General features: G+C 43.4%; 4 protein-coding genes across 4 annotated transcripts; 3 read left to right on the top strand and 1 right to left on the bottom strand.

Moving 5' to 3' along the window:
* Positions 1 to 3,963: 3,963 nt before the first annotated feature.
* LOC124693124 lies at positions 3,964 to 9,795 on the top strand. Its single transcript, XM_047226578.1, has 4 exons — positions 3,964 to 4,962; positions 7,584 to 7,700; positions 7,812 to 8,233; positions 9,279 to 9,795. The coding sequence occupies exons 1-4, from the start codon at positions 4,156 to 4,158 to the stop codon at positions 9,562 to 9,564; spliced, it is 1,632 nt and encodes a 543-aa protein (XP_047082534.1). The 5' UTR covers positions 3,964 to 4,155; the 3' UTR covers positions 9,565 to 9,795.
* Positions 9,796 to 10,949: 1,154 nt separating this feature from the next.
* On the top strand, positions 10,950 to 13,444 carry LOC124693123 (sphinganine C4-monooxygenase 1-like). The gene is made up of 2 exons (XM_047226577.1): positions 10,950 to 11,201; positions 12,577 to 13,444. Exons 1-2 carry the CDS (start codon positions 10,971 to 10,973, stop codon positions 13,135 to 13,137), a joined length of 792 nt encoding a protein of 263 aa, XP_047082533.1. The 5' UTR covers positions 10,950 to 10,970; the 3' UTR covers positions 13,138 to 13,444.
* Positions 13,445 to 14,399: 955 nt separating this feature from the next.
* LOC124690651 (probable hexosyltransferase MUCI70) lies at positions 14,400 to 17,645 on the top strand. The gene is made up of 8 exons (XM_047224011.1): positions 14,400 to 14,568; positions 15,020 to 15,086; positions 15,175 to 15,227; positions 15,654 to 16,000; positions 16,210 to 16,421; positions 16,638 to 16,894; positions 17,000 to 17,178; positions 17,544 to 17,645. The coding sequence occupies exons 1-8, from the start codon at positions 14,400 to 14,402 to the stop codon at positions 17,643 to 17,645; spliced, it is 1,386 nt and encodes a 461-aa protein (XP_047079967.1).
* Positions 17,646 to 18,328: 683 nt separating this feature from the next.
* LOC124693122 (cullin-3A-like) lies at positions 18,329 to 21,276 on the bottom strand. Its single transcript, XM_047226576.1, has 2 exons — positions 21,036 to 21,276; positions 18,329 to 20,507 (listed from the first exon to the last, which is right to left on the bottom strand). The coding sequence occupies exons 1-2, from the start codon at positions 21,203 to 21,205 to the stop codon at positions 18,467 to 18,469; spliced, it is 2,211 nt and encodes a 736-aa protein (XP_047082532.1). The 5' UTR covers positions 21,206 to 21,276; the 3' UTR covers positions 18,329 to 18,466.
* Between the last annotated feature and the right edge of the window lie 3,316 nt (positions 21,277 to 24,592).

Raw genomic sequence — 24,592 nt, 5'->3', positions numbered from 1 at the left:
AGAAGGGGTACATGATATGCATCTACTTATACATCTCACACAAAAGAGGATTCCAATCTCAAATACCAACTCATAGAAAAGAGATCCACCACAAAGGGGTTACAAAAGATGACCATGATTATGGTGGGTAGCTCATACGGTGCTAATACATTGATACAACAAGATAGAGATAGATCAAGCTACTTCGACAAACCTTTATATAGGCGTTTTTGGTCAAGACCTTTCATCTCGGGCTTTGGATGGACAGTTGCGGATGACCGAAGGGCAAAACAGAGGTGGTTGCGCGACCTGGGTTGGGGCCCGCGCCACCCTTGCTCTTTCCTTCTTCCCGACTCCGTTTGCGAGATTTCAAAGCTGTCAATCTTCGGAAAATATTGATCCTCGAAAAATTCCAGGTCCATTTGACCATGTATAGATCGTTGTAAGTAAAAAAGGACACAAAAACATGAGATTCGTGTTCTGCAGAGCTATAACCAAAATAAAGGAGATCATTGGAACCCCCCCCCCCCCGAAAAAAACAATATAAAACATTGATATAACCTTTATGGGATGCAAATATGAAGGATTGTGTGGCAATAAACTACAAAGTTCATGTATGTATTTTGCATGCATCAGTACCAAATTATGGTTGTCACTCTTTTTTCAGGTTTGAAAGGATCTCCTTGAAATTCTAGACACCCTGTGAAAGCTGACGGACATAGATTTTAGAATAAAATAAATATTGTGAAGAAATGATTGCGAACTTGTATTGCCTATGACTCTGGTCCATGGTTGTAGTTAGTGCATGAAACACGTATTCTTGTTACTGAACTTGTTGAATATGCTCGTACTCATTTGTTCCCTCTTGAGCCCCCTTCTAATTAGATGGTGATTCATCAAAGCAGAGGCTATAGTGAAACTCAAAGATGGAGGAGTCAACTCCTACAAGGATTAGGACTCGGTTAGTGGAGCGGGTGAAGTCAACTACATACACCATGGTCCATGGTAGAAACCTAGACTAGGAATGGGAGGGAACCAATTCCCTAATCCTAGACCTAAATAGGTAGAGTTCAGTCATAATTTAGGTAGAGGTAGTAGTAAGCCTAGTCTACAAGTTATTCTTCTAGATTTTATTTTCAGTTTTACCTTGTTGCAATTAGGAGAATGTTTTGATCTTTTGTAAAGAGCATGTGTTGTAATTCCATAGACATAGCTTGAACCCAATGTTTTTGTTGTACCACTTTGAGGGATGTAATACTGGTGGAATGGTGTCTCATTTGTGTTATGTCAACAACTTGTGTACTGCAACATGCAGTGGTATGCTAGGTCACCGCACATTCTTAGAATGATTTTCTCCTTGTAAAATTTCTCCACGAATTTTATATAACAAGATTTTGCATGGCTACTCTTCAATGAAAGACATGCTTCAGTTGTTCACATTCAGGTCACCGAGGAGACTGACTATGCGCTTTGTCATTGTGAAGAACCTAAGATGCATGTCGCATGACCACATGTACGTGAATTGTACCTTTAGTACTCAATGTTGGGATGTCATTGGGCATCTGGACACGCTCTCGATGTTAGTATGGATACTGATCACCTTACTAGAGAGGCTAAGTATCGATTTTTCTGTCATGTGACAAAGAAATAATTACAAAATGCATCGGTATTTATGTCATTGGACTAGAGAATGTTGTTATTTATCTCAACCCACACGTTTTCTATCCTTCCTGTTAGATACTTATCACCTTACAAGATGATCAACTGGATCACTTCATCTCTTAAAATAAAGATGACTTGAATTCAAACCCCATGAGGATCAATCAATATAAATAATTTATAGGGAATTATCTACTTTGAGATGGTCCAGATGGTTGGTTCTTAGTTGATTCTCTTATGGGTGGAGAAACATAAACAAGGTACAAATTTAGCTCGAAACATGATTATTTATTAATTGACCCCATATAACTAGTGCTCCCTCGATCCCACAATTTTTGTGGTTTTAGTTCCAATTTATCGTGGTTTTAGTTCAATTTTTGTTGTGGTTTTAGTTCAAATTTGAACTAAAACAACAATAATAATTATGGAACTAAGGGAGTACGTCTATAGTGCTACCATGGCCTCATCGTCTTGTTGTCATCGTTCGGTTGAGGGTGCGTGAATGTGTTGTGGAGGATGGTTTTAAAATTTGGCAGTGCAGAATCAATGCATGCAGAACATACTGTTAGAAATATCTGATGCTAGATGCATATACCAAAGGTAAAAACGAAACCATAGGGTATATTACACACTAGTAAGAGTATGAAGTACAACAATTCATCTAAAAGTTGTGAGACTATGTAGGACATAAAAACATGTCTCTCTCAAATGCTTAATGAGGCTTGCACAATTATTTTTCACATTTAAATATATTTAATATGTTTAGGTGAATATAAAGTGGATTATTAGTGCAAGTCTTTGAGTGTAAATCATGAAGGATTGTTTGTAAAGCCTAGGCCCAATTAACTCCTATGTGCCTTAACAATATAAAGCTAACCCAACATATCACTTCATTCTAATAGCCGGTTGGCTATCATCGCGTCCGGTGATGCTGCAACACGCAAGTTAGTCGGACGACATGCTGAAGATAAGACAACCACACTACCACGTCCTATGGGGTCCTTTGGCACTATCAGTGCTAGAGAGGGCATGAAGAGCCATGTGGTCTATTGGGATAAGTGAAGGAAGAAGAAGGCATCACAGTTGATATAGCTTATCCTGAAGGTGCGAGGACCTAGATGCTCATGGTGGATCAAGGAAGGAAAAATCTATATGTAAGCACAAACTATAAAAGACAAGAGTTTATATTGTCTGCGTATTTAGAGGAATATTTTGGTTGTCGACGTGGGTACATATAAATGCTACTTCATTTTTGTGTTTGTACTCTATTGAATATAGACGGGATAAAGGAATCATATTTTCCAATAACGCCATATCCAAACCGTTGGTTGCGAATAAATGTAAAGGGGAAACTACATATGCATACTCCAAGGCAACAAGCAACAAGAGTGTGTGACACATACTTGAATTATGAGGGTCTCCTTTTATCCAAATGAGATATACGAATGCGACAATCATAAGCATATACTATACCAGATTATAAACCGAAAGCCACCTCTTTCGCAACTACATACCATCGAATCATTCATTCTCAAACCGATGTACATGTCCACTAATAACAAGTATGAAGTAGTTGAAAATGGGAACTACTTGAGCAAGGGAGAAAACTCACGCTACAAAAAAGGGAAGCAACTCATTTGAGAAAGTGGAAACTGACATTTTCAGTAGTCTTACCAAAAACACTGGATATGAATGAAATCTCTAGGTGAAGATTAAGTACCAACAAGGTGACAAGCAAGAAGATTGTGTGACACACGCGGCAAACAACGAGATTGTGGGACACAAGCGACAAACAACGGGATTGTGCGACACAAGCGACAAGCAACGAGATTGTGCGATACATGCTTGAATTAAAGAGGGTCTCCTTTATTAATGCTAATGGCATAACCGATTACTTGTACCCGATTATAAACCGAAAACCGCCTCTATCGCAACAACGTACCATCCAACCGTTCATCCTCAAAGCGAAAGAGGAGTAAAGCACCAAGAGTGCACAATGATGAGTGCTACAATGGGATCTTTCTATTAGAAGCGGGGAATGTGACTTCTTTTTTTGACATGAGGGAATGGGACTTACTTCAACAAGTGAAGCAACTCATTCGAAAAAAATTCGAAAAAAGAAAACAAGGGAAGAAGCTGACTTTTTTCTGGACAATGCTTGATCCGGACCGTTGGTTTCTTAGTCGTATCGGGTAAAGAATCGGCTTGGGACCCGGTATGGACCCCGCCGAGTCCCGGTTTCTATAAAACTCGACCCCTGACGCACATCAACCGCGCCGTCACATCCCCTGACAGTCTTCCCCTTTCCTTGCAACCAAGGTACGCCCTCCTCATCTCATCTTCCTCATCCAGACCTGGTTCTTGATTCCTTCCGAATTCTTCGTACCATCCTAGCGCATAGCGAATCTTATCGATTAATGGCGATTGACTAGTCCCTAGTTTGATCACGAGTAGATTTCAGCGCACCTTTTTTTTCGTGGCAATTGACCCCCCCTGATCTGGCTGCTCCGATTAGCCATGGTGAAGAAGAAGCCCACCAACCCGAGCGCCAAGGGCAAGGGCGCCGCGTCCGCCTCCGCGCCGCCGCCGCCCAACCCCGCCCCCGGATCGGCCAGACCCAAGAAGATATTGAAGAAGAAGAAGAAGGTCAAGGCCGATCCGGAGAAGCAGAAGGCGGCCGCCGCTGAAGTCGCCGCCACCGCCACCGCCGAGGCATCTGCTTCGGCGCCTGCGCCGGTTCCGGTTCCGGTTCCGGCTCCGGCCGACGTCGCCCCCTCAGCGGCCCTTGTGGTCGCCGAGAACAACGGTGCTAACGGGAAGACGGCCGCCGAGAACACCGGCGATGGCAGTAAGACGGTCGCCGAGGACACCGGTGATGCCAATAAAACGGCCACCGACAACAACGCTGATGGCAATAAAGCCATCGCCCAGAACAACGGCGGCGACAGGAAGACGGTCACCGGGAAGAAGGGTGACGCCAGGAAGACGACGGTCACCGGGAGCAGCAGCGCTGACAGGAAGAAGGAGAGGCGGAGGGGAGAAGGCCATGGGAGGGTGGAGGAGAAGGGGAAGAAGGACGAGGAGGAGAGGAGTTGCGCTGGCTTTATCTTCATGTGTAACGCAAAGACGAAGCCCGAGTGCTTCCAGAACAGCGTGTTTGGCTTGCCCAAGGGCAAGATAGACGTGGTGGAGAAGATCCGCACAGGGGCCAAGCTCTTCCTGTATGACTTTGACCTCAAGCTTCTCTATGGGGTGTACAAGGCGACGGCGAGAGGCAAGATGGATCTTGTGCGCCGTGCGTTCAATGGGAGGTTCCCTGCACAGGTAATTCTTAGTCTCTGTTTACGTGTTTACAGTCCATGCTTGCTTATGGTAGTAAGAAATCCCCGTTCACTGTCAGCGGATGTACAAACCGTTCTCAAGACATTAAGTATGGTTTGAGTATGTGAAAAACAACACAAATTAATACTGCAGACAATGGCCTTATAGGAGTTCAATATATGAGAAAAATATATCTTGTGTGACGCAATAGCGTAATAAGTACCTACTCTAAACTTATATGGACGCACGTTATATACAGGCTGTGAGGAGGTAGAAGCATCATGACCACGGATTTTTTTTTTGTCTCAACACCCTAAACTTTATGAAGTATACATAATTAAAATATGCCTGATTTTCTGCAATGTGAATTAGCTTAAAATTTGTACAAATTCTGCCTATATTCTTTTTCATGTCTACCCAAGCACAAGCGGACAATTGAAAAATTCCATTAAAGTTTGAAGGCACAAACTGACCTAATATGGAGAGTTGGGCTATGGACTAAACTAACACACGAACTAACTTAGATAGACAAGTTACCAGTAAACTACCTATCTTTCATCCCTCGCCGTCGCTCATGTTGCTGGCAGGCCGTGCAGCCGGGCTCTAGAGTGCTGCTGCCTTTCTCAGATCTCGTCATCTTGAGTGAATATTTGGAATTGACGATTTGGAGCCTTGCGACGGCACAGCAGACAGGCGGCGATTGAACAAGAGATGAAACGTCGGTTGAACTAGAAACGACGATCTGTTCTACTCGCTGTGTGTGTGCGTGTTCTTTATGATTTGCAAGTCCCTGGCCCTCTTGCTGCTTGCCTGCTTCCGAATGGGCTAGTTGGCACGTTTGGGCCTAGTACTGGTAGTTGCCTATCTGTTTCCAGGATCTCATGGCAAATTAGTTGGGCCTGAAGGGGGCAGCCTTTACGTGAGTTAAACATAGACAGGGGGGGTTTATTAGTCCTGTGAAGGAAAGATTAGCGCTTTAACCGGTCGCCATTAAGGTGTGACAGAAACATTAGTCCTGGAAAGGAAATATTAGCGTTTTAACTGGTCGCTATTATTAAGGTGCGACAGAAACATTGGCGGGGGTCTTGCCCCTGCTCGTCCCCCCTTAGCTCCATCCCTGTATTCGGCTAGTTTGGGCTCAAACCAAGCACACCCTAAGTGCGGTGCATCCATCCGTCACCCCATACTTACCTGTTCTTACATTGGTCTAGGAATCATTTAGATGAGATCCACATGTATCACAGCAGAAAAATGGCTAACTAGTAAGGATGAAGCCACTCTTTTCATTACTGTAGACTTTACTTTGACTTTGCCAATTGCCATTTAGTGAAGCTGTCATTTTCTTCATTATATAGTTTATTATTACTTGTTAGTGCCATTTTAAATTGGTTTCTTCTTATAATACCTAATGACAGCTTGTGAATCAGACTTCCTTATCTATAAAGGAAAACAGATTTGTGCATCTACAACATGAATCAATACAATGCAGGCTCAAATATTGCACACATGAGACCTTTGATTTTAGCATTCACCCATTTCAGACAACATATAAGGCAACCAAATAAGATGTTTTCCAGCCGCAATGTTAACCTTTATAAGTTAACTTAAGCCTACATTGAGCAGTCTTCCTTATATATAAAGGAAAACAGATTTGTGCATCTATAACATGAATCAATATAATGCAGGCTCAAATATTGCACACATGAGACCTTTGATTTGAGGATTCACCCATTTCAGACAACATATAAGGCTCAACTAAATAAAACGCTTTCCAGCCTCAACGTTAATCTTTATAAGTTAACTTAAGCCTACATTGAGCTTAGTGGAACATGAAATTGAAGTTAGAGTTAAAATTTGGCATCCAAGCCTTGAAAAGTTTGGATAGGCTCGATGAATTTATCCTCATGTATGAAATCTTATCTAAATCTTAGCTACCATCAGGCCCTTTGGGCTCATTGTTTTGTCCCCTTTGCCTTCCTTTTCTTATCCCCTGTTTTTTTACATACATCCCTGGTGCTAGTAACTTAACATAAATCCATCTTTATGCCATTCATCACTGGTTTCTGACTGATGATCTTTTAATGGCATATTGATTCCCATGTCATGCAATCCCTAAGTTTTGATAGGGGTTGTGTGTTGACTGAAGAGAGAAAACGTGAAGTTTGTTTATTGCAAGTTCTGATGCAATTAAAAAAAATTCTACTTTGATAAACTTAAAATCTGATATGTTAACTAGCTTTATTTTCTCAAAAAACATGATTTAGTACCCACTCAAAAAACTATCTCGAGTATCACAAAGCAAAATGGTTATTAGTAGTACTAATTCTCATGGAAGTTTTTTTGAACTTACAATTCTCATGGAAGTTGATCCACCAAAATCTGGCATGTCCTCGTGCTAGGAAATCCTTGCAGGGTATCATTATCGCTAATACAAAGCAGTGAGAAATCACTAGAACATGGCGTTGAGACCCGCATCTAGTGTCCAGTGGTTTTTTTACCTCTGAAAGCTAACATGGAGCTTCTTTTAGCATTGTTTTCATCTTTGGTGAAGATGAATGTTATGTACAAGCGATGATGATAAGGAGGATTTAATACTATTTTAGCTAATTTGTGACTTGATGCAGGTCAAATTTAAGATTGACAAAGATTGTCTTCCTCTTCCTGAGAGTAGTTTCAAGCATGCCATCAAAGAGAACTACAATTCAAAGGGGAAATTCACCCCACAGCTCAACTCTAGACAAGTAAGTCACGATAAATCTTCTCCATTATGTAAATTGAAATGTGCCAAAAGAAAATAGAATTAAAAACATCAATTTCAGTGATACTTACTAAGATCTGATGCTGTTTTGTAGGTTCGTAAGCTACTAGCACTATACAAACCGATTAGCCTACATCGGTCATCTTTGCAACATGTTGAAGAGTCACATCGTGTTGAAAGGCGCATGCCTCGCCATGTTGATGAAAGGCGACAGCCACATGATTATGAAGAAAGGCGACTATCGCGACATGCTGAAGATGAAAGGCACTTATTACGACATGATGAAGAAATGCAACGCCCACGATTTGTTGAAGAGAGGAGACTAGGGTATGCTTATGAAGAAAGAAGGCCACCACACCATGTTGAAGAAATTCGACGTGCACAATTTGTTCAAGAAGTTCATGCACCAACTCATTTACCGGAGTCTCAGTATGCACCTCCAACATACTATCGCCACATTGCTCCTTCTTCTAATGATTTGTACCATCCACATCAGACCAATATGATTTATGAAAGGTGAGTGCTCAAATCATCTTATCTGATGGTATGGTATATTGTACTTTGTGTTCTAATTTATCATTTTATTATGGCTGGACAAACAATTTGGTAGATACTTTGTGCATTTCTTAGTTGAATTGTGAGTAGTGAACTTAGAAGTGCTTTGTGACAGTTGATTTTAATTGTGGGATTGTTACAAGGCTGCAATTTTTTCTTGTGACTTGGTTACTAGTTGAAGGACGGGATTTCATACCCACCAACTATTTATCAGATTGGTTGTTAGTGTGGATTTCCTAGGATTGAGCCCTTGCCTTTTGGTGCTAAGTCTAAGGTAGCTAACTAGTTCAGCTCTTTCTAAAAAATATAAGATAGATACTCCCTCCGTATTGTAATATAAGATGTTATTGTAACCTGCTAACTCACATATTGATGTAAATGTAATAAGATCTTATATTATGAGACAGAGGGAGTAGTTATGAATTTTATTGTATTGAAATCTGGAAATTAGAAGAAAACAACACATCCTTAACTTGACCTTTTGGGACTTGTTTATACTCTGACCCGTCAAAGAATGGATTGCACTGGAGGCCCCTACAATTTAGGGACCTTACTGGTACTTAACTACAAGTTTGTGATCCTCAATTTTCTTTTTCTAAAAAAACTAAGTGGTTTAAGCTCATCTCAGAATCTCTCCACCACAATTCTAGAGTTTACATATTTGTTTGGGAATCAATTATTGCATAGACTGAAACATTCAGGAACAAAAGGAAGAATTGCCAGGTATGAATATTTGAAGGTGTGAGTTGAGGCAAAGTTGTGTCACATGTTGAAGCGTGTCTTGACTTTTGTGGAAATGATACGGAACATGCTTTAATGTTTATATCATTGTGTCTTGATGATTGCGCTCTTCTATTAGTGTACATCTTGTATTATCATAAAAACGGTGATGTGATTTAATTGTTATTTACTAGAGTAATAGAAGTCTCCTCAGTCTGCTCATATAATATACTTGCTTATATATCTGTCGAATTCTGAACTTGCGTAACTTCATTTCTGCTCCCAGGTCTTCAGGTGACGCAGCCAACAGGGATCCATACCTTGCAAGAGAGTACAGAGGGCCGCCGCCAGCAGAGTTTGCCGCACGCTCCGATCACGTGGACGAGCTCTACCGTTCTTACAAGCTCGTCACTCGTCCACAGGGCCTCCACCAGGATCCGCCCTACGCGCCAGTCGCCTACGAGAACCCAAGAGCTCCTCCTTACCCGGAAGACATCCAGCAGAGGCCTGTTTCCACAAGGGTGCCCGTGTCCTCCCTCTATTCCTTCGCTGGCGCACCAGCCTACAGATGATCATGGGCAGCAACTGGTCCCAGCCTTAATCATTATTGCCAGCTGGTGTGGCTAATTATCTTCCGCAACTGTAGTTTATTGGATCCTCTAGATACCGTTTGCAAGAAGTCTGATACTGGAACGTGGGCTTTGTTTCGTGTGCTGCTGAACTAGTGCGCAGCTGGATGTTAGTAACTTTTCTGAGAAAAATGCTTCCGTGGTCTTGCAAATATGATCTATTTTGTTTGTTATGCAAGTGGTATATCGCTCCTCTGTTTTTTGTTTTGTTTCTGGATCTGTGACATGTCTCACAGAGAGGTTCCTAAAATGGCTGCTTAGCTGTTTGACATGTTTTACTGGTCAAATTAGCTTATGTGTTCGACATGTATGCTGGTCAAATGTCTCCATAAGGAAGACTTCGGGCATGCACAATACAAGATGCTTAGGTAGGTGCTTAGAAGGGTAAACCGGGTTTGTCTAAGCAACAGTGCTTATTTACACTAGGGAGATGCCTAATTAGGCCCCTCTCGTGTACAAATAAGCACTTGTTCTTAATACAAACAGGTATATATTTTCGTAAGCACCTAGCTAAGCATGTTGCATTGCACATCGCCTCATGCTGGACATTACTGGTCAAATCATCCTGAATCCAAAGCATCCCATTCCCATGTGGCTTATATACTTGTTTTGTTGCTGGTCTCAGGTCTCAACCGCCGGCTTCCATGTTCTTAGCAGTTGTTAGCATCTTACTACTATCTTAGGCTCCTGATTGTCAACCGATGCCTCGCCTAAGAGGAGGAGCTTTTAAAATTCTATACGAACCCTATCTGCACCTGCACGCGTCACAATCTTCTGGTAGACCTCCAGGACGCAGCGTGGTAAAGCCGGCGAAAACGAATGGACTCCGGGGAGGGAGAGACCCAGCCCGGCGGCTGCTCCACGCAGGAAAAGTCCGGCGGCGGCTTCACGCGGAAAGATCCACAGAGACTCGCCGTGACGAGTGGTCGTGAGCAGCACCAGCGTCGGCTCGGCGTCGTGGATCCACCATCCGTTGACGCGCACGTCATCGTGCAGCACAGTTATAACCTTTGGCCCAGTTGCAACGCCCCTCCCCTCGTCTTGTCTCCTCCCTCCTCCTTCCACAACCCGACGGCGACGGCCGGCCCCGGCGCCACCGCCTATATACCCCGTCGCTTTCCTCCACCCCACCCTTCCTCCCGACCGAGCCACCAGCCTCCGCCAAAAAAATATCCCCTTTCATCCCAGCGCCCCCTCCCCCTCGCCGCCACCCCTCCCCGCTCGAGAGATCCGGGCCGTCCCCTACCCCCGAATTCGCGCAGTCTCCGGCACCGCGCCCGCATTTCTCCCCCTGCCTCGCCGGGCGATTCGGGCCTTCTGAAAGAGGGGAGGCCAGCGGCCGGCGGGGGATGGCGATTGCGGTGTCGGACGAGCTGCTCGGCACGTTCGTGCCGATCGCCGTCTACTGGCTCTACTCCGGCCTCTACGTCGCGCTCGACGGTGTGGACAGGGTCCAATCCTACCGCCTGCACCCCAAGGAGGAGGAGGCCGCCAAGAACGTCGTCTCCAGGGCCGCCGTCGTCAGGGGCGTCCTCGTCCAGCAGGCCTTCCAGGTCGTCGTCGCCCTCACGCTCTTCGCGGTAATTCCCCTCTTCCTCGCCGCTTGTCCTACACCGTGCTAGTGCCCAGATACACCTGAATTCCTGATGCTCATCAGTTAGCTCTGTCCTTTGGGGTAAATAATAACGGGGACCAAAACCGTGATTTTTTTGCTGGAAAAGTGACTTTTTCGTTTTCCAGAAATGGTAATTACCGACACAGACGCTTGGTAAGCTATCAAAATCGGCCAAGTCTTTGTCACTCATAGTTTTGGCATGCCATTGCCGCAGCGCAAAATTTTGGGCCTGAGCATCTTTGCTGACATATTAACGAAAAGAAAGCAGCATGCCATGCTTATAAACTGGGCAGTTTCTTTGCCTGGAGAATCGCTCTGCCCTTATGTTGTGTGTTTACATTTGCTATAGAAAATAAGCAGCCAACCATTAGCCAACAAGGAACCTGAATGAATTAGTGAACAGAGTGGATCTTTTCCTCTTATCTTCTTAGAAATGGTAGTGCAGAGAGAGACGGCTGGCAAGCTATCCTGGTCCGAAGCAAAACTGGTAGTCTTTGTCGTTCATAGTGTCGGCATGCCATTGCGGCGTTGCACAGAGAGCAAAATCTTGGGCCTCACCATCTTTGCTGACATATTGATCAAAGGAAATCGGCATTTCACGCTTAAAACTGCAGTTAGTTTGTTTCCAGGGAGAATCGCTTGGCCTTATGCTGTGTCTTCACATTTGCTATAGAAAATTAGCTACCAAGGAATCCTAATGAATTGGTGAGCAGAGTGGTCTTCTTCTTCAGAAATGATAGTACAGCGTAGTGAGCAGAGTGGGTCATTTCTCCTTTGAGAAATGGTAGTACAGCGATAGACGCCTGGTAATGGTAAGCTAACCTGGTCTGAAACAAATTTGGTTTAGAGACGCCGTTATCCTCCCTTGCTTTGGCATGCCATTTTCACATTCCACATAGAGCGGATTTTTTTCGGACCTGAGCGTAGGAAGCCCTGTGAATTAGTGAGATGGTAAGACTAAATACTGATGTTGATTATGTCTTGAGTTAGTTCTGGAGAATAGTTGTATTCCCTCTGTTCCATATTAACTGTCGCAGATTGGTTAAGATACGCATGTACACCAATCTGCGACCGTTAATATGGAATGGAGTAGTATTTCTAGCATAGCATATAAGCCTGGTACAAGCCCTTAAATTGATGTAACATGAGCTACTTTATGTGGATTGAAGGAATATCAACATAGCTTCTATGGAGAAAAAATTGATGCGCAGGAATGCCCAATTTAAATGAACAAGTTTTTTTATAAAAAAATACCGAGTCTTAACTATCCTTGTAGAGTTTACCTGACAGCTTCATTTACACACAAGTTTCTAACAAGGTTAATTTTTGGTGAACTACAGGTTATTGGTGATGACAGTGGTATTGCACAGAAGCAACCTTCTGCTGTGGTGATAGCACTTCAATTTGTCATCGCGATGTTTGTTATGGACACATGGCAGTACTTCATGCACAGATACATGCACGTCAACAAGTTTCTATATAAGCACATCCATTCCAAGCACCACACTCTTGTAGTCCCTTATTCCTTTGGAGCTCTTTACAACCATCCTCTTGAGGGACTAATTCTGGACACCATTGGTGGTGCTCTCTCGTTCCTCGCCTCTGGTATGACTCCACGAACGTCCATATTCTTTTTCTCGTTTGCGACCATCAAGACGGTGGATGATCACTGCGGGCTGTGGCTTCCTGGTAATATCCTCCATGCTTTGTTCAGCAACAACAGCGCTTATCATGACATCCACCACCAGCTCTACGGCAACAAATACAACTTTTCGCAACCTTTCTTTGTCCTTTGGGACAAGATACTAGGGACATACATGCCCTACTCTCTTGAGCAGCGAAAAGGAGGAGGGCTAGAGTCGAGGCCAGTTAAATTAGTAGAGCAAACCAAGACTGATTAATACATGCATAGTCTCTGATCCTTGTTCCATTTAGGTCGTATACTCACCGTTCTATCACTCCCCCAGATTTTCTAACTACGCAAATGCTGTAGAAGTCGCATCCTGGTTCCTATAGTGAGGGTTTTTTCTTGTTTTCTACACCTTTTTTATTTGGTTTGGGAGTTCCATCTTGTATCAAGGTATATACCGGGTAAAGTATTGTATTGTATCAAAGAATACTCAGCATCCACTTGGATTTGTCTCCTCTGGATCGGTCTGTACTTAAGTCCTTGGTGATGTTAACAAAGAGGATGATATTTACACTGTATTCAGTATGCAGAATTGAATTGTACTTTCCACTCTTCTTTTTTTTCTTCTTCCTGTTTTTTTGTGTGTACCAGTGGTGGATGGATGTTGGACAGATAAGTTTTTTTTTCCTGCCGCGTATGATAAACTTGCAGAGACGATCCATAATTGAGCTGTATTGGTCTAGTTTTGTTTCTGCTGATCACATTAACATCTGAAAGTTTCTATTTTGTGGGGTGTTATTTTGCAACTTTGGTTATGTTTGCTGCGTCGCGAGGCTGGTGGTTGGTTTAGAGGCTGGTCTAAACTGAATTGTGTCTGTTTTAGTTACAAATGATTGTTGTGGCAACAGTGCACCATATTTGATCACTTTGATATATATATTTCTTGTGACTACGATGTGTAAATGATTAAACTAACTACTGTTATTGTACTTCACAGTCCAGCTACTACGTGTACTCTTAATCCTGACTAAGACACAGAGAAAATGGCAGTTTTGCTAGGAACAAAAAATTCTACTGCAGCTGAAACGGGTAACTCTGATTACGACCATGAGGCAGGCAGACCGCAACACCACAAAGAACAGTTACTCTGAACATTGGTTGGCACAAATGTAAACCAAATGCCTCATCACCCATTGGGCCACCAGTGTGAAAGTTCATAAACTGTGAGACATTGCAACCCTGCAAGATCTGAAAAAACTTTGTACGAAATTATTAAAGAACACGTGGTTTACATCTTCCAAACTTACAGTGTTGTGCCAAATTCTACGAGAAAATACATATAGTGTGGTAGTAAAATACAATATTTTGTCTAAATTACTTGCAAAATTCCTAGGCCAACATGTCACAAGAAATTTGGAATAGTGTCGTGCCCCCAAATTAGGGAGGAAGACACGGGAACAGCAGGAAACGCAACAGGGGGAAAAGCCCGTGAGATTTGACTCGCCGGAGCGCGCGCGCGCGGCGTGGGGGCATATGCCGGAGCACCGCCTGCCGTCATCCGCCCCGGCCGCGGCCGGGCCCCGCCGTCATTCCCGACGGCCGCGGCGCCGTTGCCGCCTGCTCCTCCTCCCGGCCTTCACCCTCGCGCTCCTGTCCCTCGCCTACCTCTCCTTCTCCTCCCACTCCAGCCTCCCCTTGCACGGTAAGCTCTCCTACCCTGTAATTAAGGTTTGCTTGCAATGTAGGACTTACTCCGTAGTGGCGAAGGTGAACAGATTGCGATTTGTTCGTCTCAGTATGTGTGTGACTGCAATGGCACCGACATGTTATCTCCGCTCGCATTACGATAATTCGCGGGCCTGATGTTCTCTATGATGTTGCATTTGTGAGGGGGGCAGTTAGGACGTATCTGCAATTCTGCATCATGTTTAGCTCTTAAAGTTTACTGTCAGTTCAAGAGTCTACGAAAATATCCGTTGCCATATATGATTTTGCGTGCGACAAAATGTTTCAGAAATAAATTTCATGCTGAACAAATTTGTTGCTGAGTCCTGCATCTTCATGTTAATCAGATATTTGTTAAGAGTGACACAGGCAGTTTTATTTGGTAACGTTCTCAAACTTCTCTTGAATGATGCTTTTCTGCTGCGCAGAGAATGTTGGGAAGGAAATGGACAAGAGGTACACACTCAATGCCACCGTCAAGGAAAATGACTCTATGTAAGTGCACATTTACCATTTTAGTGTGTATATGCACGCATCTTTGGGTGTCACTAAAGGTCAATCATCAGATTTATTTTTATGTCAGGACTATAGAAGAGTCTGAACCCTTCATAAGGAAAAAGAAACCTCATAAGCATCGTAAGCACCTTCTGGACCCTACTCTCTAAACATTGAAGTAACATTGCCATTTTGAATCTAATGTACGAAAATTCTGTTATCGATCGGTCTGTTCCTAAATATAAGACGCTTTCGGAATTTGAATTCCCAAAGCGTCTTGTATTTAGGAAAGGAGCGAGTATCTTTTTTATCTTATATATGCACACAGTTAGAACAAACATGTAGATATGCTCTGATGGTTCTACATTCAGAATATCTACTCTATCTTTTGCTACCCTATTAAGGCTGTTCATCACTCCAACTTGACACAAAACCTGAAATCAGGCATTTGCTAACCTATTTATCTTCTAAATAGAACCATGTGGATGATGGATATATTTAAAAAATTGATGTTTCTCAGTTCTGTATTAGTCAATGTATTTGTTGACAACTAATGAAACGATGCAGATGTGCCCTGTGAAACCGATTTTTTGCCATCGGTTGATAATCTTGTGGAGCCTGCTGACTACAACAATTTTACCGAGTTCTCATTGAGCTATATCTTGAAGGAGGAACATTTGGCTGGTAATGGATCATTGTTTGGTGGGCACCAGAGTCTTCAGCAAAGAGAGGGGACATACTATGCAAGAAACCAAAGTCTCCACTGTGGTTTTGTAGAAGGTCCAGAGGGTTACCCTAGTAGTGGATTTGATTTGAATGAACAGGACAGGGCTTATATGGATACCTGCCGTGTTGTGGTGTCATCATGCATTTTTGGAGGCTCTGATTACTTAAGGAGACCAACTAAAAGCAAGGTAATGTTCTTATTCCTTTTTTGTGACATGTATTGTAACAAGTGCCATGTTTTTGAGATGCAAAATTTCAAGTTACTATCATTTGCACCTTACCAATCTCTTTCGCTATTTATTTTCATGATAATTGCATGCTTTAGCAATATTTGTTACTTCTACCATAGGTGTTATTACATGATGTCAGAAACATTACCAGTTTAAAATTCTCACAGATCAGCTCATACTCTAAGAAGAATGTATGCTTCACCATGTTCCTGGATGAGCTAACGTTGGCAACCCTTTCCTCTGAAGGACACGTCCCTGATGAAAATGGATCCATTGGTCTTTGGAGAATTGTTTTAGTTAAGAACTTACCCTACAAAGATATGCGGAGAGCAGGAAAAGTGCCAAAACTTCTGGCTCAACGACTCTTCCCATCTGCCTTGTAAGTTTTTCTGGATGAGTTTGTCTGTAATATCTAGTTGCATGGACAATCTGTAGAGTACCCTATACTTCTGCAAAAGAAAATTATATAAATTCTAAAGCATCTGCAAATAGTTGGTTACTAACTGGTTGGTCACTTATCACATTAACTCCTAATATATATTACCTATACATGCATTCTTTCTCCATGGCTAACATAAAACATTTTACCCGTTAGGTACTCCATCTGGTTGGATAGCAAACTGCGCCTTAATGCTGATCCAATGCTTATCATTGAGTATTTCTTATGGAGAAAGAAAGCAGAATATGCCATTTCAGTGCACTATGATCGCACCTGTGTCTGGGAGGAAGTGCTTCAGAACAAGCGCTTAAATAAGTACAATCACACTGCTATCGACGAGCAATTTTACTTTTACCAGTCTGACGGCCTTGTGAAGTTTAATGACTCGGGCCAAGAGCCTCTTCTACCGAGTTGTAAGTAGCATTTACTTTTTTTTGCGGGGGAAAGTAGCATTTACTTGTGTTAAAAAAAACCTACGGAGTAAATGAAAATTGATCTAGTGTATCATAATTTTGCAGATGTACCCGAAGGATCTTTCATTGTTCGTGCCCATACACCAATGTCTAATTTATTTTCATGCCTTTGGTTCAATGAGGTTAACCGTTTCACCTCACGTGATCAATTGAGTTTTACATACACTTACTTGAAGCTCAGAAGAATGAACACAGGAAGAAATTTCCACCTAAATATGTTTAAGGTAATAAATGTTCTCATTATTGTGTTCCTTTTGCTGGCTAAGTTCCTCCTGATGAATATAAGATGTTTTAGCGAACTGATTTAGTTTGCCAAAATGTCCTATATTAGTGAACAGAGGAAGTAATAATTACCTCAATAGGAGTCCATGCCTTTGCAAAAAGAATTGTTGCTGAAATTGGTTATCAATCTTTTTTTTTGACTGTGAAACCGTAGGGGAGAACACCTACGGTATGATTTTCATTATATATATAAAATCCGAACCTTTACAGATGACAAAAATTGGAACTCATATTGTCATCGCATCGGTGCTTAAACAGGTTCACATAGAGTCCTGATACGGTGCTTTTCAATTTATTTTTGGAACAGGACTGTGAAAGAAGAGCAGTAGCTAAACTATTCCACCACCGAACTAATGGAACTACAGATTCACCACCAACTAATCTTCGTATGGATGCACTGAGGAACTGAAGGCAAGACTACTCTATTTCATTTCCAGATGCGTACAATGCATTCAGCTGTTTCTACGAGAAATTATACGAAGCACCAGCTTCTTCCGCTCTAATCAGAGGAGCAGAAAACACCAAGTCCCAATCGTGCATGTCTAATTTGTACATGGCAGAATCTACCGGTGATCGCTTTCTCGGGATATTATAGTCAATTTCAACTCACTGCTGATGGTCACTGCTCACTGAAGGAACGAACTTACTGGTTCGGAAGGTTCCTTGTTATAGTGCTCGAAAATTCTTGGATGTATTTTTTATGTACTTTAAGTTTTGAATCAGTGAGCTCTGGTCGTATGCAATGAAATAATCACATCCCACCGGGGAAAGCTTTAACATATTGTCTTGCATTGATTATTACTTTTTGTTAGTGCATCCACTGCATGGCTGGGAGCGTTTGGACAAGACCTATGCTAAAGATGCTAAATATTGAAACAATAATGAAACGTATAGATATAGTCTGCCAATCTTCACACCCGTGAGAGTTCAGAATTGACAAGCAGCATCCCAGGAAACGGACAAGGTGTCAAGTCAAATCCCTGGTAGTAATATATTTGGAATATGAAATTCTGAATGAGTAAGCATGCATAGCAGAAATGCTGCTCTAGTAACCTGTTGCAGAGACTGGGTAAAAAACACCGTTTCAATCCATTGATAACCAGATCCAGTAGCTGCTATGATTTCAGTGGACAGTGTCCAACAAATAAAACTGAACTCAAGCATAACGGAAAATGTTTTACAGTAATACAAGGAGGCCACATCCTCATGAAATATATCACATGGTGGGTTTTACGCAAGATAGCGATATAATTTTCTATCTGCTTTGTCCCTTTCTAAGAACTCACGTTCAATTAGAGATTCTATGCGCTTCTTTATGATAACAGGGTTTGGCAAGAACCGTGCTTGCAACTGCTTGGTAACCTCAGCTACGATACTGTTATGATCCAAGACTCTCCTGGATTTCATGATCCTGACAATGGCGGCCTCAATTTGAGGTTTCCTGTCCTCCTCAACCCGTTGGCGAGTCTCCTGCTTCTCTGGCTCGGATTCCTTTTGTGCGACCACTGTCCCAATCTTCACCTTAACAAGCTTGCTTGTGAACTTGTCATTGAAGTAGAATGTGTCATCCTCTGATATGTCCTTGCTCATGGGCTCCTTACGGAGAACATTCTTCCCTTTGACACAAGCAAGAGACTGGAGACATCTCTTTAGGTCTGTGGCAGGAATCTCAGTAGCTTGTTCGATATCTTTGTAGGTGTATCCATCATTGGAATTAAACAGCATGAGGACACACATCTGATAAGTGGATACATTCAGCTCATGCTTCTGACCTTTCCCAAATGTGGCCTTTATATCAGCTGTCCCCATATTTGTTTGCCATGTCAATCTCCGGCCACTATGAGTTCCAAGATAATATGCACGGAACTTCTCACATACTACAAGGATTTCAGGTGGGAGGGTGCAGGGAGGACTGGGTTGCGTTGGCCAAGAACCAGTCGTGAGAATGTGGACATCAAGCGTAGGGCCATCCCCAAGCTCTTCAGATTTCTTGGCATAGAAATCTTGCATGGTGTCCTGAGAAGTCTTCATGTCAGTGAACATGCCCTCCAATTTGGAGGTGAACTGGTACCCGCATTCTGTCTTGAGTTTAACTATCATACTCCTCTCAGCATCATCAGAAACAGTTTTGGCAGAAAGGAGCCTTTTCGCCAAATGCTGCTTGTAGTACTTCTCAAACACATCCTTCTCCTGAAGGTAACGGAACAGCATCATGACTTTGTCCAATATACCCTCCACATCCTCTTCTGTTGCCCCTTTCAGTCCTTTGCGGAGTTTGTCATCAACATACAGTGATATGAACTCTGGTGACCTGTTGTTTAAGTTGATGAAGAACTCAAAGGATGAATTCAGAGCATTTTGGAAGGTTTTATCATTGCCAAAAGCAACACTGATGATCTTGTCATGCTTGTCCTTCTCATTTAACAAGCACTGGACAAATTCCACAGGGTCTTTCAGTCTCTCTGGGTCCGTCACTAACTGCTTCCCTGTTTCCCTCAGGTAAGAAGTCATCATATCCCTGATTGTGGATAGACCATCAGGAACCCTTCGGAACAAGGTGTACATCCTACCCAAATCTTCATATTTGTCATCTATAAGCATGTTGACAAGGCCTGAGTTCTCCATGTGGACCAACCTATGCATGTGATTGGCAATCATCTCTTTCTCCACCACGCTAGTTATCTTTGCCTCGCTGCCAGCGTCCAAGTAGTGCGAGACACGCTCCATTTCCTCATTGAGCCGCCTCTCGGCCTTCTTAAGATAGTTCCCACAATCACAACATTCAATGAACTCCTGAGATTCCCCGCTGTAGAAGCTTGCCGAAACTTCCAAGTATGGCTTCTCAAAGTCATCTTGATACACAGCAGGACCAAGATCCATCAGCATCTTTGTTATGCTCCTCATGAGGCCTCTGTTGATCACCTCACCCATCCTTTCTCTGTGAATAAGATCGAGAAGGGTGTCGAGCAGCCGACCATGGATCATGGAGTGGTGGATTATATGATCCCTCCACAGATTCAGACCAAGCTCGTGAACAGGCGTCCTGTGAGACGTCGGGACGTAAGTCCGGTCCATGTACATTAGAATGTCCCGGATCATCTGCAGCGCCTTGTTGTGATCCATCCACTTGGCGTTCAGCTCTGCCAGAAACAAACCGCCCTGCGCAGCCTCTATGGATTTCGATATTTCCTTGAGGCGCCATGTCAGAGTGCTCTCGAGGCCGTTGTAGAGCTTCTCGCCGTACTTGTGAAGCACCATGTTGTAGGCGCTCCTGCACATGGAAAGAGAACTCGCGAGTTAGACTAAAGGTGATAACGAAATAGCTTAGCTTACTACATTTGATATGCGCCCAATATCCATGGCGTAGCAATTCGTTACGATCTAAGTTCAGCTCACACTATGGCTCAACTTCTATATGGCAAGTAAATACGCAGCATATATACCAAGTAGTGGGGTACAATGTCAACAGCTAGGAATCCATGGCCGGCCAGACAAAAAAAAACTGTTTTTTTCCCGTAACATTATGGAGGGTAGCAGCTGAAAGCAAAATTCTCTCCGATAGATCAATTTCTCCCATCGCCTTGCACGATAGGAATATCCAGCTAAATTTCACAAGATACTATCAAGAACCAGTTCGAATTGCACAAAGTCTCTATCTTGGAACCAAAAAAATTCCCCCGAATTCACAAAGGTTGGGACCGGGTGTGTTATCTAGCTAAGCAAGGGGAGCAGCGAGCGTAGATCAGGCATGCTAGCTTAGGGGTAGGGCGGACGGGGCAGGGAGGGCTGGAGGACGGACCTGTATAGCTCCTCGAAGGAGAGGCCGCTGGCGTTGTGGTTGTAGATCTCGTGGATGGCGTGCTCGAGGACCTTCCATGTCCGCTCGGCGTACTTGGGGTCGAGCTCCACCCGGTGCTTGAAAGCCTCGATCTTGAAGTTGCGCTTCCTGGGCGGGCCCCCGCCGCTCATCCTCGCCGCCGCCGGTGGGTCCGCCTCGCCGCCGGCGGCTGGCTAGGGTTTCCGGGCCGCGGGGTGGGTGGACGGGACGTGGGGAGAGGCGATGAACGGAAAGAAAGAAAACAACAACGATAGCAGGTGGGTTCGTTTGTTTACGGGAAAATAGAGGATTGTTGTTACTGCTGTCAGCTGCAGCCGATAATCAAATCGTGATGAGTACTAATTCATGCTGTAGTTTTTTTTTTAATTTTCGCTTTGTATATTATTACCAAACCTAAAGTGATACAAACCTGTTTTGTTTGTGGTTGATCTCTCGCTGAAATTAGCTGGACATTGGCGGTTTTCAGATTCAGGGGGCAAAATAACATTCCAGGATGGATCTGGTACCAATGATTAGGGTAGCTCGAATAATGCACGATAGTAGTAGGATTGCACGAGCGAAAACGACGATGGCCATCACCATCGTGCCATGCAATTCTGAATTTTCTGTGAGGTGTAGTACCATCCATCGTGCCAAGAAGGGAAGCAGAGAGGCAGCTTCTGGAGCGAACCACCTGTTTTTTTTTTAGAGAAAAAGGCATCATCCCGGCTTCAAATATATTGAAACCAGCCACAAACACATACACCATCAGTACGATCATAAGATCCCGCTCAGCCACACTTATCTTACAAAGCACAACCCAAAACAGAACCGTTTTAAAGCACCAACATTAGAAAGACCATCCAACACTAAGGCACAAACAACAGCACTGAGAACTAACTCTAAACACCACCCTCCAAGCTCAAAGGCGGTTCAGAACTTGGAATCCTGCACCATCACCCACCAGGATTAGATTATTCGCCTCCAGTGTCCTTCCCAAATCCTCAGCAGTGATCAACAGCGGGCCAAATCCTTTTGTGTTGTTCATATCACAAACCTCCAATGTTGATCTTGCTTTCGTCTGAGGCGTTAACCAGGCTCCGGCCACAACAGCAGCGGTGGCAGCCGAGTTGAATCCTCCACCTTGTTCAACATCGTCGTCAGCTCTCCTCTTCCTTCTCCCTTCAACAGTATTCTCCATTGAGCACAGCTGCGAACCAAGTGTCTCCACAATCCCTGCATGCCAAGCCATTGAGAACGGTTGAAGACAAAATCATTTCTGGTAATCCAGATAGTTCTCAGCACAGCAGCAAAGATCATATTAATTTTGTTATTCTTCTTTTTGTCTTCCCAACGAGAAGAAATTTCATGCATATTTGAAATTTTAAGGTTAATACCCAATGTTGTAACAATATCTCTCCAGAGTTTTGATGCCACCACACAATCAAAAAAGAGATGTTGGCAGGACTCCACTTCATTACAAAACACACAAGTTAAGTCATCCACATTCTGTCTTTTAACCAAATTATCTCTAGTGAGCAACTTGTTGTGAAAAATCAACCAAAGAAAGAAAATGAATTTTTGGGGGCACTTTAATTTTCCAAACACATTGAATATTAACAGGTTTAATCCCTCCAAAATTAATAACAGCATACATGGATTTCACATTGTATAAACCACTAGCCTCCCACATCCAAATCAAACTATCTTTTGAACCATTAAAAGAAATAGTTTGAGCAATTTGTTGAATCTCAAGCCATTGCAACATCAATCTATGGTCAAAGCATCTCCTAAAAGTTACTTTCAGGGAAGATCCATCCCAAAGATCAGCAATGGACTTATTCTGTTCATTCACTAGAAAGTAGATCTCCCAATATTGAATGGCCAGAGAGCAGGAACCAAACCAGTGATCTTCCCAGAACTTAATGTTCCTACCATCCCCAACCTTCCATTGGTAACCCATCCTAGCAGCTTTGGCAGCCCACATAACCCCTTTTCAAAAAGGAGATGCACCATTTAAAGAGCAAGAGAAAAGGTTAGGATTATCCAAACTATATTTTATATCCACTATCTGCTTCCACAACTCATCCTCATTTAAGTAATATCTTTTAATCCAAGAGGCTAACAGGCACATGTTCATCTCTGCTAAGTCAGGAATGCCCAAACCTCCAAAATCCTTCCTCCTAGTAACCAAGCCCCAATTGGCTAGATGGTACTTATGGTGTCCCTCATAATTGTCCCATAGGCAATGAGCCATTTGGGAGTTAATAAGGGTAATGTGGCCTATTTTGGAAACTTAATCACACTAAGGAGATAAAGAGAGATACTAGGCAGAACACTTTTAACCAGCTCTAATTTAGCAGCGCGAACCACCTGTCTCTACAATGTATGTACTAATTGGTTTCCTGTACTAACAAAAGCTTGGCGGTGCTTATCTAATCTTTGTAGCTAAAGAGTGTCTTTTAGCACCTCATGACCTGGCATTTTGCATTTGAGAAGTGAAAAGAAAGCACTCAACGGCACGGATGTAACACCCGATTTACCGGAAATATCAGGATATTTGCTTTTGAGTTGAGAACTAATAATACTATCTGGATGCATGGACAATTATTGGGATACACACGGTGGTTTTATTGCTGCATCATCGAAATTTTTACCACACGTGTTATCGGCAACTATGGTTGTTGGCTGAAGCTATTGCAATGAGCCATGGATTGAAACTAGCTGTTTCTATAGGAGCTCATGCAATTGGGGCATAATCGGATTCATCGAAAGTTTAGACTACTGCTCGAGAGAGGAATGAATGTGGAATGATGCAACTGCAATCTATGCAGAGTGTTTTGTTCATCAAGGTTTGATAGGGAAGGCGGGATATTGTCCGAGAGAGAATAATAAAGTCTCAGCGACTGATCTCTAGACATCGAAAATAGCGAACGGAACTCGGCAACGCGCGAGGATGAAAACTCCTCCACTCACAGGGCACCACGTTGCTGACAGCATACGTATTTTGTTCAGGTATATCGTTGGTATTTCTATTAAAATTTAATTTATGTGGGTGGCGATCAGACGCTGTCCGGCATTAACTTCCAAGAAGCTCCACTTGCTGTCGTGCTCCTCTGGCCTTCTTGCTCGTCCACCCAAGCTGCTACTACTACTAGTTAGCTTCCTACCGGTAGCGAACTTCTCTGGCCTTCTTGCTCCTCCACCCAAGCTCCACTGACTAATGTGCTCTTCGGCCTAAGCTCCAAGGCAGCAAGCTCTTTTAGGTGACGTGCTCGTGCACCCAAGGTCGAAGGCAGCATGCTCCTTCGATCTGGCCAGATCTGGGCAGTGGGTTGCCTGTTCCGGTGACAAGTAACATCAAATGCGGCCGGATGGCCGAGCTAGCTCTGGTGGCGGAGGCTGTCGGCGGGGTGCAGCGGCCGTCAACGGTGAGTCGCCGCGTCTGGATACTCACCGGCACTCGCGCCCTCGAGCTCCAGCGCGCCTCCTGGCCGGAGCTGATGCCCACCGCGGCGGCTGTTCGGCTAGCTGAGTTG

Source organism: Lolium rigidum, chromosome 2 (genome assembly GCF_022539505.1).
Source record: "Lolium rigidum isolate FL_2022 chromosome 2, APGP_CSIRO_Lrig_0.1, whole genome shotgun sequence".
NCBI lineage: Eukaryota > Viridiplantae > Streptophyta > Magnoliopsida > Poales > Poaceae > Lolium > Lolium rigidum.
The sequence above is the reverse complement of the archived record's forward strand: the minus strand, read 5'-3'. Positions and strand labels throughout refer to the sequence as shown.

Excerpts from the sequence above, each read along its gene's own strand:
- LOC124693124 (XM_047226578.1), top strand. The coding sequence starts at position 4,156 with ATGGTGAAGAAGAAGCCCACCAACCCGAGCGCCAAGGGCAAGGGCGCC. Across the intron at positions 4,963-7,583 it reads ATGGGAGGTTCCCTGCACAG|GTCAAATTTAAGATTGACAA; the intron begins GTAATTCTTAGT and ends GACTTGATGCAG. Across the intron at positions 8,234-9,278 it reads ACCAATATGATTTATGAAAG|GTCTTCAGGTGACGCAGCCA; the intron begins GTGAGTGCTCAA and ends TTCTGCTCCCAG.
- LOC124693123 (XM_047226577.1), top strand. The coding sequence starts at position 10,971 with ATGGCGATTGCGGTGTCGGACGAGCTGCTCGGCACGTTCGTGCCGATC. Across the intron at positions 11,202-12,576 it reads TCGCCCTCACGCTCTTCGCG|GTTATTGGTGATGACAGTGG; the intron begins GTAATTCCCCTC and ends GGTGAACTACAG.
- LOC124690651 (XM_047224011.1), top strand. The coding sequence starts at position 14,400 with ATGCCGGAGCACCGCCTGCCGTCATCCGCCCCGGCCGCGGCCGGGCCC. Across the intron at positions 15,087-15,174 it reads GTCAAGGAAAATGACTCTAT|GACTATAGAAGAGTCTGAAC; the intron begins GTAAGTGCACAT and ends TTTTTATGTCAG. Across the intron at positions 16,895-16,999 it reads AGAGCCTCTTCTACCGAGTT|ATGTACCCGAAGGATCTTTC; the intron begins GTAAGTAGCATT and ends ATAATTTTGCAG.
- LOC124693122 (XM_047226576.1), bottom strand. The coding sequence starts at position 21,205 with ATGAGCGGCGGGGGCCCGCCCAGGAAGCGCAACTTCAAGATCGAGGCT. Across the intron at positions 20,508-21,035 it reads TCCTTCGAGGAGCTATACAG|GAGCGCCTACAACATGGTGC; the intron begins GTCCGTCCTCCA and ends TTCCATGTGCAG.